Source organism: Carya illinoinensis, chromosome 14 (assembly GCF_018687715.1).
Source record: "Carya illinoinensis cultivar Pawnee chromosome 14, C.illinoinensisPawnee_v1, whole genome shotgun sequence".
NCBI lineage: Eukaryota > Viridiplantae > Streptophyta > Magnoliopsida > Fagales > Juglandaceae > Carya > Carya illinoinensis.
The window spans coordinates 30,379,360-30,396,228 of NC_056765.1; the positions used below are offsets into that span (position 1 = coordinate 30,379,360).

Below are 16,869 nucleotides of genomic sequence, written 5' to 3' on the forward strand. Positions count from 1 at the left end.
TCCCATCAACAAAATGGGAGTGTTGAAAGGTATCACCGCCACATTGTAGAAACGTGCCTTTTTCTTTTATCTCATGCATCCATGCCTCAAAAATATTGGGCCAACGCTTTTCAAACTGCTGTTTTTCTCATTGATTGCATGCCCACTCTAGTCCTCAATCACAAATCACCTTATGAAATCTTGATGGGACAATCACCCGATTATCATTTTCTTTGTGTCTTTGGGTCATCTTGTTAGCCTAATTTAAGGCCTTTAAATCATAATAAGCTTGATATTCGGTCCAAATACTTTGCTTTAATGGGCTATAGCCTAGACCACAAAGGATAACTTTGTTTTCACATTCCCTTTTGGTCATACTTACATCTCACATGATGTAGTCCTCAATGAATTGGTTTTCCCATTTGCCTAAGAGCCCCACTCAGCAATTTCCTCTCCCTCCGTAAGGTCACAGCCCATGATTCACACACCCATACCTCACTCACTACCTAGTCCTCCACCATCAGCCTTATCCTCACCTCATTCTATAAGTCCATCTATTGATACCCACACGACCCATGACTTACCCAGGCCCTTAATTGACTTGTCTTCACCTCAGAACCCTAATACTCCTTCATCTCCAAAACTCCCAAACCCTAGCCCTATTCTTCCATCTTCCTCATTAGTGCTAGAAATTTCCTCATCTTCTCCACCTTCTCCTCAGCTTAGTCCTCACCCCATGGTTACTCGGTCCAAGGCTCATATATTTTGCCCTAAAAAGCACATTGATGATACAATATCTTGGCCTCCTCCTTGACCCTCCACCTCCACTATCACTCCCTCTACTTCCTCTTTGAGCCTCACCTCTGAAGAGCCCACCTCATTCTCTGAAGCCTCAAAATATCCTGAGTGGAGGGCTGCTATGCAATTTGAGTTTCAAGCCTTGATTCAAAATCAGACGTGGGATCTTGTTCCCCTTCTCTTGATCTGAATATGTTAGGTTCCAAATGGGTCTTGAAGACCAATAGTCATGTTGATGGGACCTTGGAACACCGTTAAGCATGACTTGTGGCCAAGAGCTTCCATCAGCAGCCTAAGATTGATTTCTCTGAGACTTTTAGTCCAATTATCAAACTTGTAACTGTCTGACTCTTGATTTCTCTTACAGTCTCAAAACAATAGCCACTCCACCAATTAGGTGCAGAATGTGTTCCTTCATGGTGACCTATAGGAAGACATTTTCATGAAACAACTGCCTAGATACCTTCATCCTAATCACCCAAACCATGTTTGTAAGTTGAGAAAATCCATTTATGAATTAAAGTAGGCCCCTCGGGCTTGGTTTGCAAAACTCACTGAGAAATTACTTGACTTAGGTTTTCATGGTTCTCGATCAGATAATTCTTTGTTTATTTTGAGTACTCCCACTGATTGCATTTATTTATTAATATATGTTGATGACATAATTGTCACTGGTTCAAGCTCTGCTCTTATCTCTGATTTTATAGCATCCTTAAGTTTGTCATTTCTAATTAAAGATTTGGGTTTGTTGCATTACTTTCTAGGGGCTGGTTGAGGTCCATGGTATACCTTCTGGTCTATTCTTGTCTCAGTAAAAACAAATTGTTGATCTTCTAGTACGCACTAACATGAATAAGGCCAAAATCTGTTTCAACTCCAATGGCCACCTCTATTAGGCTTTCTACTCTTGATGGACATACGATTGAAGACCCCCAACTATACCAAAGCATAGTAGGGAGTCTTCCATACCTGTCATTTACATGGCTTGATATATCATTTACTATAAATAAGGTCTGTCAGTACATGCATTGTCCTCGCCAGTCCCATTGGCAAGTTGTTAAGTGAATTCTCAGATATCTTTAAAACACACAACATTTGGGCTTATTCTTTTCTACCTCATCAAATTTTAAACTTTCTGTATTCTTAGATGTTGACTGGGCAGGATGCCCTGATGACTGAAATTCCCCGCAAGGTTTCTGTGTTTACTTTGGCTCTCACCTAATTTCATGGGAGTCCAAGAAACAAGCCACCATAGCTCGCTCATCTACTGAAGTGGAATATAAGTCAGTGGCCAACATGGCCTGTGAGATCCTTTGACTTCAATCTTTGTTAAAAGAATTAGGCATTTTTTTGACTGACCCACCTACTTTGTAGTGTGATAATTTAGGAGCCACTTATTTAGCTGTTAATCCTGTTCTACATGCTCGTACCAAACATGTGGAGTTAAACTACCACTTTGTCTGTGATCGTGTTGTTGCCAAGACACTGCAGGTCTCCTTTGAATCAAGTAAAAACCAATTGGCTGACATCTTAACCAAGCCCCTCTCCAAAACTTGATTTCTTCAGTTACAATGAAGCCTCACACTTACAGTTGTGCTGCTTGAATCACGGGAGGATATTAAGGCATCTTGACCAGTTGCAACAGCACAAGCATCTACTCCTCACCTGGCAGCAATAGTGCAACACACTACACCTGCAATGCACGTACGACACACACAATACAACACATAAAGAATAATTTGGAATATGTATATTCTAGACTATAACTGAATGTAATTGCTAGAGTGATATCTGTCAAAATATGATAGGAAAAGGAATCAAAGTTGTTATGGAAAGTGTCTATATATAGAATGATGTAATACAATTTCAAGCAATAAGAAAAGGATGGGAATCCGAAAGCTTTTCTAAAAGCCTGCTCTATGTTAGACATTTCCTCAAACACTTTGTGCCTTTCCTACTCTGTCTATTATTTAGTTATGCCACCTTTCAGGACAAACCAATAGGCAATAGAAAAGAAGGATGAAGTTTGGTTAATTAGAATGTTAAACGTGTTAATGGTACATTAACTGGCCCATCTGCAGTCAACTGCACATGATTATAAGTTCATGATGATCACGATCAGTGCAGTCCATGCTGATATATATATTATTATATATATATATATATATATATATAGGAAAGCCCAGCAAGCAGCGCTTATTTCTTTCTAAACATTTGTGCAATCGATCTGCAGGTCAAAGAATTTGGAGACCCAGCTGCATGCATGGCTTGTAGCTATATATACGTACTGAACCAATATTACGTACTACCATTATATACACATGAAATATACAAGAAAGAGATACTATTTCTATATGCACATGATCATGATGTTTTGTGTTTAAATATATGCATGTTGATCTGCATCAAGTCTTTGCAGCCAACAAAGCTGGCTCGGAATTGAAATTGTTTAGAAGAAAATTAGGGGAATAAAAAAGAGTTGCATGGGTTCTTTGAAATGATAATCTAATAGATAGAAGAAATATACAGTCCTACTGGAACAATATCTCTATATGTGCATGTGAAGCACAACTCTCGAACAACCAAAAGAAATGACCATGCGTGCAGAGTAATCATATAAGATAAATGATATTTACAGTCATGATTATGCAAGTTTCATGTAATTATTTTGAAAAAAGTAAATAAATATTAGATTTACATAAAAAAATTAATTTTTCAAGAATGGACTTTACTCATTTTTAAAGCTACTATGCGGTACTTACACATTTTACGACTGTATATAGTATTACTCAACGTATGAATATAAGCTAGCATGACCATCGATCTGAAAATTATAAAACCGGCCTGTTCTCATTATTTAATATTACACAATATATTGTAAATTAGATACAAATTAGACTAGTTTTATATGTATAATGGCTAGACTTGAAAATATTTCGCTAGGAATAATTATATATACAAATGCAATTTTTTTACAACTCTCTTTTAAATGGATAATAATTTTAAAAATTCTTATAATTATTTCATAATTTATTTACAAAAAAGGCCCTCAATTTAAAAGGTTATAAAGGTAATTATATATTTAATATTTATATTTTAATCGTATGATTTTTTATCTTAATTTTGAAAGTAACTTATGCAAAGACAAAATTATGAAAAATTTCCATTGAAATAGTTTTAGATGTAATTTTTAAATATTTATATATATACAAATAATGAATTTTTATAATATTTTAATAAAATAATAAATATAAAATGATGAAAAGTTGTATATATACAAACAGTTTAGGGACAGATGATATAATAATCGAATAAGTGAACTGACAAATGCAAATGTAATTTTTTTATTTTTTATTTTATATTTAATTTTAAATATTTTTTGAAAATAAAAAAATATTAATTCATTAATATTAATTTTCTTAATCATTAAGTAAATTAAAAAAATTAAAAAAAAATTTAAACAAATCATTTTTATCAATTCAACTAGCATTTTCCTATATTTGGAGAGAATTGAATAAGATGAAAAGCTTTTGTGGTAGAAGAAAATAGTTTTTAAATATTCTTAAAAACTCTTTAATAAAAAAATTAGGTCGTTTGAATGTTACATATTAAAATACTTTGATCTCAAATAAGTTAAAAAGTACGTTTAAAGAAAAGTATCAAACGTTCTTTTCTGAATAATGAGGAACGTAATTCAAATTTTAAAAAGACTGTCAATAGATTAAAATATCCCTACAACTTTAAGATAATTACAACTTTCAAACTTTCAAATATATGATCATAATCTTTACAAATTTAAATAATTTTTATTTTTACTTCAGAAAGTATTTTTTAATTTGTTTCTAAATAAACATAATATGTTTAAAAGTATTTTAAACGTATACATATAGTTATTAAATAGTAAATAAATTTTTAATAATAAAATTTATTATTTAAATTATAAATTATAAATCTTAAAATTATAAGTATATTTCTACAACCATCCCAAATATGCACTAAAACATGGGCTTATCTTTCTACGTCCAAACATGGGCTTAATCAGACAACGAAACAGGATTGGGATATGATAAAACCTGGCTAAAGTTTCGAGCCAAACGCACCTTTCCTCCTTCGAAAAAAAATCAGGGTCACTGCCTCCTCGCGTCTCCACCCAAACCAAAAGCAATCGCACCGCCCACCACATCTTCGAAATGGCAATTGAACACAGCACACCCAATGCGTGAAGACTGTAGGGAAGAACGATCCACTCTTCAAGGTATGGTTCTCTCTCTCTCTCTCTCTCTCTCTCTCTAAAATTAATTGTAAATGGAAACAGATCATCACGTTTCAAAGAGATTCGGCTGTGGTCAGCTTCTCTTCTTATTTTTATCTTGTTTGTTTTCTGAGTGGACTCCAAACTAACTGGCTCTGATACCAAATCGATAGGAACCTTGGAGATTAAAAATAATAATAATAATAAAGGAAAAGCTATAGAAACGAATATAAATTTATTTTAATTTTTAATTTCTTTATCAATTTTTCTTGGATTTTAGCTTTAGGGTTATTAATTGATACCACTTTTTCAATGATATGTGTATTTACTTTTAGTTTTGGTCGTGAAATGTTTTTTATTTTCCATTGCAGACGCATAGATTGTAGGATTAGTGTGTGCTCCGGGGGTTTTGATTAGGTTTTAAAGTAATATGGCTAGAAAGTACAGTAGTGAGTCTTCGGATTCTGAGAAAAGAAATGCACATAAACGTGATGACAAGCGAGGTGAACGCCACCGTGATGATAAAGATAGGGACAGAGCCAATGGTAGTAAGGATATGTTGGATTCTGATAAAAGAAGTAGAAAACAGCATGAGAGACGAGATGAGCATAATGGTTTTGATAAGGATAGGGAAAGAGTAAACGAGAAGGATGTTAGGGATGGAGATGGTAGGTCGCTAAGTGAGCATGTAGGGCGTAAGCAATCTCGGCAAAGTTCTGAAGAAGATGGTGAGTGGGTAGAGAGAGACTGGGGCAGGCAAGAAAGAGAGCGAACCCATCGACATGAGGGGAAGAGGCGTGGAGAAATGGGAGAGCTTGATAAGGTGAAAGAATCTTATCCAAGTTCTGATGAATATGATAGGCGATTTGAGAGAGAGAAGCAAGAAAGAAAGAGATCCCACCGGCATGAAGGTGGGCATAGACAACGGGAAACAGAGGGTGCCAGTAGAAAAAAGGACTGGCATGCACGTCATGATTCAGAGGACGACAATGACAGGAAAGCACGTAGAACTTCAGAACGACGAAAGGATAATACTGAACAACAGAAAGATAGTCAGAATTTTAGGAGTAAAGATGGTAGAGATGGCCAGGTGCTGGAAGAATCAAAACCTCAGAGACAGCCAAGATTGCAAGAAGGCAACGTGAATGCTGACACTTCAAATTTGGGCAAGAGTGGTGGAGTTTATATTCCACCATTTAAGTTGGCTCGAATGATGAAAGAGGTTGAGGATAAAAGTAGTGTTGAGTATCAGCGGTTGACATGGGATGCCCTTCGGAAGAGTATAAACGGGCTTGTCAACAAGGTTAATGCTGCTAATATAAAGAATATAATTCCAGAACTCTTCTCAGAGAATCTGATCCGGGGAAGGGGTCTTTTCTGCCGGTCATGTATGAAGTCACAGATGTCATCTCCAGGTTTCACAGATGTGTTTGCTGCACTGGTTGCTGTTGTCAACACCAAGTTTCCCGAGGTGGGGGATCTTCTTCTGAGAAGGATTATTTTGCAGCTCAAGAGAGCATACAAGCGTAATGACAAGGTGTGTATTTATCTCTTTTCTATAATTTTATTTTTGTTTACTGCAGTAGGAACCTTTTTTTACACGATTTCATCCTAATTTATCTTTTTCTGTTGTTTTACTTTCTGTTCAGCCGCAATTACTAGCTGCTGTTAAGTTTATTGCTCATCTAGTGAATCAGCAAGTGGCTCATGAGATTATTGCATTAGAGTTGCTCACAGTGCTGCTTGAGAATCCAACTGATGACAGTGTTGAGGTAGCTGTCGGCTTTGTCACAGAGTGTGGATCAATTTTGCAAGATCTCTCGCCTAAAGGCTTGCATGGTGGGTATGCTGTTGGAATTATGAAGTATATACTCCTTTTATTAGCTTATTTTGCTTTGAATTATCCTAATATTAGTTTTTAAATTTATCGGTTGCTTCCTAGAATAACTTCTCATTTTGGTTATGCAACTTAGTATAATTGACATCTGTGAAAAATCCTAGAATCATTAGTGATGGGGAAATTCCAGATAGAAAGATTCACCCATAGTAGATAAGGGGCAAAGCCAACCATGCAATGCATTATTTAAGAGATTAGAATCTTCAGGGTTTGCTGAAAAGTCTTGAAGTCAATTATTATCTTCCAACCTGCCAACCTGCACTCAATACTTGATCACTTCATTTCATATGGACTTAGACTTGAAGGAAGCTCCCAATGAGAAGCTAAGGTAATTCATGAGCAAAGAAGATACCTTACATCCCATTGAACTAGTCAAGCTCCTTAAATTGTTGAAATTCCCTACCAGGTCCATTTTTCAGACTTTGGAAGTTCACTTTAAGGCCAAGACAACCTCAAAGCATAGAAGAAGTGCTCTAATGATGATATGATTTGGTCCACATTGCAGAATATCAACGTATCATCTGCCAATAATAAATGGGATAGGTTAAGAAAACCTCGATTTGGATTCCCCACCAAGAAACCCTCATAAAGCCACTTGAACCATCACTGTTAACCTTCTACTAAAGGCTTCCGTGTCAATTACAAATAGTTGAGGAGACAACGGATCACCTTGCCTCAACCCATGTGAGGTATTAAAGAAGCATGTTGGAGTGTCGTTCACCAATACAGAGAAATGAGCTGTGGAGACACCATGCATAATCCAAGAAATCCACCGTTCCTCGAATCCATGCTTCCTGAGCAAAGAATGCAAAAATCCCCAATTGACATTATCATAGGCCTTAGAGCATTCACATTGGTATATGGATATGCATATGCAAAATTAACTCTTTTGCATATCCACTTTGGCATTTCAACAAAACTCCCACATTGGCTTATGCATATTTAAAGCAAAATAATAATAAAATATTATTATTTTAATATTTTTTTTTTTTTTTGCCTAATATTAATTTTTTTACCTTGCAATTTCCATGTACTGGTTTGTACATGCAATCAGTACCCAGTACATAGATAATATCCATTAAAACCGAACCTGTCAATGAAATAATATAGACTATGTGCTGCATCCATACCACCCTTTCATGCATCCAAATTTCCAGCATTCTATATATAATAATTTCTGACTAATATCAACTTCAGATTACATTTGACTAATATCAATTTCAGAATTTACATGTGACTAATTCTATGTATCAAAATCAACTTAATACAAGTTGCAAAAAGTTGATTTTTATACAAATTCAGCAACCAACAAATTCAGCATATATGTTCAGCAACCAGAAAATAACTGCACGCCCAGCACCCTCCAGCAGCCTCAGCAGCTCCAGCACCCTTCAGCAGCTCCAGCACTCTTCAGCAGCAACAAAAACAGCCTTGCCATTGGGTCCTCCAGCAGCTCCAGCACCAACAAGCAGCAAGCAATACAACAATATCCCACCCACAACAAAATTCATCCAACAAAATGTTCCCACCCACCACCAACCACCAACAAAACAATCTCCCCATAAAGAGAGGTACAAAAAAGGGTTTGGTGTTCATAGCAACCAGTAGTATATAAATATCCACAACAATGTCACCAAGGCTGTTTTAAATACACATTCAAAAACTGCACAAAACAAAAAAGACAACTATGTACCACCCTAGGCCTTATTTCTTTGTTCCTCAAGAATTTCCATTTGAAGATTATGGAAATACTCTTGCTGCACAGAATTCATAGACCCAATATCCATTTTCATTATTTCCATATCATTTTTTCTCTTCTTTTCAGCTAATATCATAGATCTTTCTTCTTGAGCCTTAATTTCCATTTCAACCTTTTTCTTCTTAATTTCCAATAACTCAGCATTGCGGTTTTCTACCCTCATTAAGCTTTCTTTTCTCTCTAACATTAGAATCTTCCTATCCTCTGTCATTTCCCTTAAGGCCTCACTAAATTCTTTATCTTCTCTTTCCCTACTTTTTCTTTTTTTCTCTCTTTCTTTTTCAGCCTTTTTCCCCGGAGGTCTCTCACACTCCACGGGCACATTTTCCATTGGGTCCCCTAATTGTATTGAGTTTGGAGTACTACCTGAACGTGAGACATTGTCCCTTCTTCTTACGGTCTCCATGTGTGTTTGCCATTTCGGTTGGTTCTTTAAAAGATTCCAACAATGATCCAAGGTGAAGTTGGTTTTTTGGGTCTCTCGATACAAAATTTTTGCCTTGTCAATCTACAAAATATAGAAACAATTAGTAGGACAAATCTGAAAAAATTTTACACAATAACAAAATAAACGATTATACCTTGTCTAGCTCGGTTGCACCGCTTGGATGCATTCCTTCAACTTGGGCCATTGAACCACAAAATTTATTGACACTTTTTTGAATGGTTGACCACCGATTGGTCAAAGAGGGTATAGATCTTTCTTGACTGTTAGGTTTTTTATAAGTGGAGTAGTAATCATAAATTCTACTCCACAATTGTGTGGAGGTTTGGTCAGTCCCCCGTATGGAATCTATACTAACGTTAAGCCAAGCTGAAATGAGGAGAGTATCTTCCTCAATAGTAAATGACACACCCCGCTGGGATTTATGTTTTGCTGCCTTTTTTTCCCGTTGGGGTTGTGTCGCTTGGACATCAACGAAATCAGCATCCACAATAGGGTTGTTTATACCACCCTCACCACTTTCCAACAATGTGGTGAAGAAGGGATCCTCATCAATTAAAGTGTTCATCCTTCAACAAAATATTGAAGGACAAAATGTTACTAAAACAGCACATATTAAGCAAAACAGGGCCAACATGTTTAAAAAAGACTGTTAAACTCATACCCAGTACCTGTTTTGAGGTAAAGCAAGGCCAACAAGCAGTACAAAATTCAGATTATGTAGTTTTTAAGATGATGTACAGATTTATCTAAATGCAGTTTTTATGAATTTAATGATGATGTGCAGATTTATCTATATGCAATTAAAAATCATCCATTTTTCTTGTAACAAGCAGTACAACATGGATTGCTTCCACCAACTGGCCTCGAATATGTACTCTAAACAAATGTTTTTGAAAGTAATTATATATATATATATATAAATATAAATATTATATAAACTTCTCTATTTACTGGACCTTTTTTTCAGTACATGGATCTGTTCCTCACTCGAGTAAATGGCCTAAGACGAAGACTCTTATTTACTACTGAAGTAGAGGATGTATTAAATTATTCATTAATAAGGGAAACCTTTCAGGTATTATTATATATTTTGCTCATCAATTTTTTTCACACCTGATTTGGTAAAATTTGAATATTGGGAGTTCTAGTTGCCTTGATGACTGTGTTGGCATCTGTTGGTCTGCTGAGTGAGGGTGGGCATGATGCAGTAGGATGGTGTTAGAGTTCGAATCTTTGTTAAATTTTATCATTAGAAAATGCAAAGGGCATAGACTGAGTATGCAAGACTTGTATAAGAAGAATTTGAATTTGACTTGACCTATTAATTGTTGTTATTTTCTTTACTCGAACAGGAAGAATATGTTTTCATTTTTTTTTTTATAAGTAGGAAGAATATGTTTTCATTAGACACAACCCTGGGTAATTAAGCATAAAGTTACTAATTACTGAAATCAACCGGCTATATCCTATATATTCATTTATATGAATTTGAAGAAGTTTATCCTCCCCCCCCCCCCCCCCCCCCTCACTTTTCCAGTTAAAAGAGTGCCATATCTAACTGTTCTCATACTAAGTTGCAAATTATGATGTGAAAGGTGCTCAAGGACAAATGACACTTCCAAATATTAACTAATTTAAACTGAATGGTAAGATCATAATTAGCCTCTGTTTTCAGCGGTATTCAATCCTCACCTAACATCTTCATGCTTCAATGAACAACCACTCTAATATCAATGGACATTTCAAACCAAATAAATGGAAAACTCTCCTAAACACAATCGGAAAGCAGATCCCAATTTGTTTTTCCTTATAGGAATTTTGGGGTTCCACTAAAGGAAATAGCCATGATCCATTAAAGTTAATTGCTATGATCGAATTAAAACAGCAACCAAATCCATTAAACTCAGATAATAGAACCCAAGAACAGAAAATCGAAACCAAGAAACCCATAATATCACACAATCACGAAACCCTAATCTAAACCAAGAACAAAATCAAATGAAGAAATGGCAACAGAAAAACAGAAAAATAGAAAAACACATGCACGATCTAAAACCCTAACCGAAACTGTGAAGAGAAAGGGAGAAATCATACCTGAAATAGCAGAAAATTAAGGAAACCAGCAACCTCCAGTGATTCCCAGCAACAGTCGCAGGCTCCGTCGATGACCGTCGTGAGAGAGAGGTGCACGGATCCAAGCTTCTTCCGATGGGGTTGTTTGGGTCGAGAGAGGGATGGGGATTCGGGAAAGGAGAAACCGAGGGAGAGAGAGTGTGGAAATATGGAAATAATCCCGTTTGGGGGGGGGGTCAGGGAGAGAGAGTGTGGGAGGAGAGAGAAATAAACATTAAAATAAAACTTGGAGAGTAAATAGTGGCTCGGGAAAATTGTAATGTTACTGTTCATAGTTAGCTAAAACTTTAGAGCTAGAGAATCCAATGTAGACTGATTTATGTTAATATTATGCAAAATTGACTTTGCATATGGGGATGCATAGTCCAATGTGAATGCTCTTAGCCATGACTAGTTTGAATGAAATCATTTTATTCGTCTATCCAAGCATTCATTAGCAATGAGCATTGAGTCTAGGATTTATCTGCTTGTAAGAACAACATTCTAAGACTTTGATATGATCTTCCCCAAAACTTCACTCAAAAGATTTGTGAGAATCTTGGATATAATCGTATACACTCCTTCACAAGACTAAAAGGGTGATAGCCCTTAATATCCGAAGCCCCTGATTTCTTAGCAATGAGCACAAGAAAGGTGGCATAGAGGCTTTTCTCGAACTGCCCGTATGTAAAACTCATGGAAGACTTTCATAATGTCATCTTTTACCACACCGAATAGGTCTGGAAAAAAGCAATGGTGAATCCATCCGGACCTGATGCTTTGTCTTTTGCCATCTTTTTAACCACTTCATACACATCATTTTCTTCAAATGTTCTCTCTAGCCACACAGCTCTGTAGTACTCAATGGGCTTGAGAGCTAATCCATCAAGTTTTGGCCTCCAATCAACTTGTTCCACGAGCAATTCTAGAATTGCAAAACCAGGAAATGTGATTCGTAATCTTGAAATGATCCAAAGAAACAAAATCGACAATACCGAGTTGCTCGATGGCATTCTTCCTCCAATGTGACTTGGCCGCTCAATGAAAGAATCTATGCACATTTATCCCCTTCCCTTAACCATAAAGTGCTAGATTTCTGGCTCCATGATATTTCCTCCATCAACGTGATTCTTTCTAGATTTCTGTCCCACTTTGTACATTTGGGTCAAGGATATATTCTCTCTCCTAGACTAGCCATAAACCTGTGTGACGCTCGGGCCGAAATAACTTAATTGCTAAGCACCTGAGGTGGAAACTCAAGGATTTTTTTTCGACTATCTGATAAGGAGAGGAAATGTTATTTTTCAATAAGAGTAGAGGAAAGGTTGAGAAACTGAAGAGTTTATACCACAGGAGAAGAAAGGTTTTTTCCAGCAAGATGAGAGAAAAAGTTGAGAAACCAAAAATTTTTTTATACAAAGAATGAATAAATAAGAAAGTTAATGAAAATGGTTGATACATAGTTCATTCTTTTGTGAAGACATTGCTTCAGCTTTTATATTGTTAATAGATTCTGCATTTACATATGGCCAACACTCAAATGGCATGGCCTCCTACTGTAAGAAGTGGGTGGTTCGTGAGGTATTGGGTTCGAATGTGCTGTCCTCCTTATTGTATTGATTCCTGGAAATTAATTTTAGATACTGTTCTCATGGTTTGTAATAACAGGAATATTTGAGCGTTTTCGTGGAATTCTTCATGAAGGGGAAATAGATAAACGGGTACAATTTCTGATTGAAGGGCTATTTGCTGTAAGAAAAGCAAAGTTTCAGGTAAGTACTTTTCTTATATTATTATTATTATTATTATTATTATTATTATTATTATTATTATTTTCTTTTGGCAGAGTAATGTCATCGCATACTAGTGTCCAAAGATAGCCAGTACAAAGATGCTCATTGTGATGTATTTGTTTGCAGGGATACCCTGCCGTTCGTCCTGATCTAGACCTTGTAGAGCAGGAAGATCAGTTAACGCATGAGGTCTCTCTCCAAGATGAAATAGATCCAGAGATTACACTCGGTATGTCTTGTCTTCTGCTTCTTTATCGATCTGCCTATAAATATGTACTATTTTAATTGTGCCTATAAGTATGTACTATTTTGATTCTGCCTATAAATATGTACTATTTTGATTTATCCTTTTTTTCCTTTTCAGATATATTCAAGGCAGATCCTGATTTCCTCGAGAATGAGAGACGCTATGAAGAAGTTAGGAAAACCATTCTGGGTGAGGAGTCTGAGGATGAAGCTGGTTCAGATGCAGGTTCAGATGATGACGAGGATGATGCTGATGATGACGAATCTGAGGAAGAGGATGAGCAGCAGATGAAAATCAAGGATGAAACAGAGACAAACCTTGTAAATCTTCGGAGGACAATCTACCTCACTATTATGTCTAGTGTAGATTTTGAGGAGGCTGGTCATAAGCTCCTGAAAATCAAACTAGAGCCAGGTCAAGAGGTAAGTGGTGCAAGCATTTTTCTGTTGTATAAACCAAGCCACCTTATTTGGGTATTTCTTTATTGGTGATGGGTAGGACAAGAGTAGATGAAGAGTGAATATTTGGTTACAGTTGATGTATTTGTGCAAATGACTGGTTCTTGACTAGTAGCACTATTTGGTAGAGAAGTGGGATCTGGGTCCAAGTCATTCTTTTAGGTTCAAGTCCCCCCCCACAAAAACAAAACCAACACACTCACCCACCCACACACACACAAAACCAGTAGTATTTTAATGAATAACTTGCATGGTGCTTAGATTAGCATTGCCGTTGGGTGTTAAGAGTGTAGACAAGACAAGCCATGCCGAGGTCCAGCCTAGATTTTTGCTGCTCGAGCTCAGCTTGTCTTGGGCTTGGATCATTGATACATTTTTTTTTTATAGTAAGATCATTGATTTTTACTAGGGCTTGGTCTTCTATTTGAACCTTAGGACTGTTTCTCAAGTTTTGGCTTGCATTGTGCTCAGTCAGGCTTGCAAGTGGCTCTAGCTTATCATACCCAGCCCCAGCTACATTTTTCACAATCTTGTTGAAATTTTGTACAAAAATATATTCAGAAACTTCTATCTAAAATGAAGAGCTCTGATAGACCCACTATGTTGTAATTTTAAAACATGCAAATCATCAGTCTCTTGAATTACCTTATTTGGTTCGACACTACTTGCTGACTTATAACTGTGTTATGCAGATGGAATTGTGCATTATGCTTTTGGAATGCTGCAGTCAGGAGAGAACTTACCTCCGATATTATGGTCTTTTGGGCCAGCGGTTCTGCATGATCAACAAAGTTCACCAGGAAAACTTTGAGAAATGCTTTGTCCAGCAGTATTCCATGATTCACCGGCTTGAAACAAATAAGCTGCGAAATGTGGCAAAGTTTTTTGCACATCTACTCGGCACAGATGCTCTGCCTTGGCATGTCTTAGCCTATATACGTCTAACTGAGGAGGATACCACTTCTTCTTCCCGTATATTTATTAAGATTCTATTTCAGGTAACCAAGGGGACATCTTCAATATTTTACACCCTCTTGTCAGGCATTCTTCCTAGTCCTCTTGTTATAGGTTGTTCTGTTGGAATATAATTTTTTAATATTATTTTTGTTTTGGGATTTGAAAAGTTGAATTTTTTTTTGTGTTTTGTTTGGAAGTTTGAGAAAGTTGTAATAATTAGATGAAAAAATTGAAAATTTGAAATTGAAGAGTGTTTGTGTTTGAGTGGTATTTGGATGTTGAGATAGATGAAATGTGATGGGATGAGATGGGTTGAAACCATCTCAATATCCAAACGGGACTTTTAAAGATGATCCTAAGACATTTAACATTAGACATCTTGCCTAAATTGAGAGGGTATGAATAATGATTATCATCATAGAAGGTAATTTATGTTTTCAGCTAGTGCAGTTTTAGAAGTCCTTTGCTCATGTTGGCATTGATTGGTCTGATAACCAATCCATATTCTACGTAGTTGAAGAACAACAAACTAGGGATAGGCAAATTCTAACAGTATATTTAGTGAAATTCAGAATAGGTGTGGAGTTTGCTTTTTGTATGGGATTGCATGACTCGTGATGATGCAATTATCAGGATTATGAATACAATTACAGTCATCTGTTGCAATGCCAGTTATGTAGACTTGTAGTCCTTGTTATTTTCTTATGATCATACATATGACCTGGGAGTTAATACGTAACTAGTTACTCTTAGTCGGGTAAGTGGGCCTGTCAACTTTGATTGTTCTGTCATATTGTGTTATTTGATACTATATTTTCTGCTGACTTTTAACCATTCAATTGTTCTGGTTATCAAAATACACATCGTTTGTTGTTCATGATGCCCTTGTAAAAAACTTACTACCAGAAATATCACCTTAGTTCCTCACTCATAAAAAATTAATGATTACGGTATTTTAAAACGATAAGCTGGGTTGCGTTAATTGGACTTGGTTGCCATTTCTTTTGGAAGCTGTTAAGCTTACTGTGGTAGCGTGGTGCAGGAATTGTCAGAGCATCTGGGCATCCGTCTGCTGAATGAACGGCTTTCAGATCCAACAATGCAGGACTCGTTTGAATCTATATTCCCGAGGGATAATCCCAAGAACACAAGGTTTTCAATTAACTTTTTCACATCCATTGGGCTTGGAGGCATCACAGAGAATTTACGAGAGTACCTGAAGAATATGCCACGCCTCATTATGCAACAAGAGCAGGCAGTGTCAGACTCTGAATCTGATGGTGAATCTGATAGTTCTGATAATTCAGACACAGAGACGGCTAGTTCTGAGACACAATCAGATTCAAGTTCAGATGAGAGTGAAAAGGATGATAGACGGAGGAAGCGGAGGAGAAAATAAAAGGGAATGGTGCATTAGAGTCGACAACACACCAGGAAGCTTTGAATATGTTGTATTTATATTGCACTGTAGTTCTATGTCAATGTTTGTGCATCTTTTGAATATTTTGTACCGGCAAGTTTTCACTGTCGAGCTCTGTAGAAGTTCCTTTCTCTAATGCAAGGTTGCTTGTTGCTATTTTAGGTTGGGTTTGGGTGTTCGGGATGAGAGATGCTATAGGGGACTGTATTGCAGTCCTAACATATAAAATGACTAGATTATCTCCATTTTTAGGCTGTAAATGACTACTTTATCACTCCTTCTGCTATAACCTAAAGCCAAACGAGAACACAAACACAAGTAGTTTGCAATATTTCTCTTCTGAAGCAATACTGTCGCGCCCCCCCCCCCCCCCCCCCCCCCCCCCTCTTCCAACCAAATCTCCAGCCTAGTGTCGACCACCACAACCTAATATCCTTCACCATCGACAGAATATGCTGTTTGTTTTCTTAACATTTTCCTCAAGCATTTTGCTCTCTAGTTCTACCTCACTTGCTTCTCTTTTCTTCCATTTTGGTTGTTTGCAGTTATTGTTTTTTCCAAATCCCAATACAAATTTTTCAGAACCAAACAAGATAAAATGCCTAGAAAAATATGAAAAAGGGCTAAAAATCAATTAAATTAACAAAAAAGAAAATGTGAAATCAGAGACAAAATTTATCAAAGTAACACCCTTTAACCTATCCTCCTGAAGATCACATTGCACATCAGCATTCCTCTGAACCGACAGT

The 16,869-nt window shown here is 36.5% G+C and overlaps 2 protein-coding genes across 2 annotated transcripts; one reads left to right on the forward strand and one right to left on the reverse strand.

Moving 5' to 3' along the window:
- Positions 1-4,850: 4,850 nt before the first annotated feature.
- LOC122294178 (pre-mRNA-splicing factor CWC22 homolog) lies at positions 4,851-16,281 on the forward strand. Its single transcript, XM_043102689.1, has 8 exons — positions 4,851-5,032; positions 5,401-6,566; positions 6,679-6,868; positions 12,914-13,017; positions 13,165-13,267; positions 13,403-13,707; positions 14,436-14,741; positions 15,743-16,281. Exons 2-8 carry the CDS (start codon positions 5,460-5,462, stop codon positions 16,097-16,099), a joined length of 2,472 nt encoding a protein of 823 aa, XP_042958623.1. The 5' UTR covers positions 4,851-5,032; positions 5,401-5,459; the 3' UTR covers positions 16,100-16,281.
- Positions 8,067-9,795, reverse strand: LOC122294180 (glutathione S-transferase T3-like). The gene is made up of 2 exons (XM_043102690.1): positions 9,267-9,795; positions 8,067-9,193 (listed from the first exon to the last, which is right to left on the reverse strand). The coding sequence occupies exons 1-2, from the start codon at positions 9,696-9,698 to the stop codon at positions 8,624-8,626; spliced, it is 1,002 nt and encodes a 333-aa protein (XP_042958624.1). The 5' UTR covers positions 9,699-9,795; the 3' UTR covers positions 8,067-8,623.
- Positions 16,282-16,869: the final 588 nt, after the last annotated feature.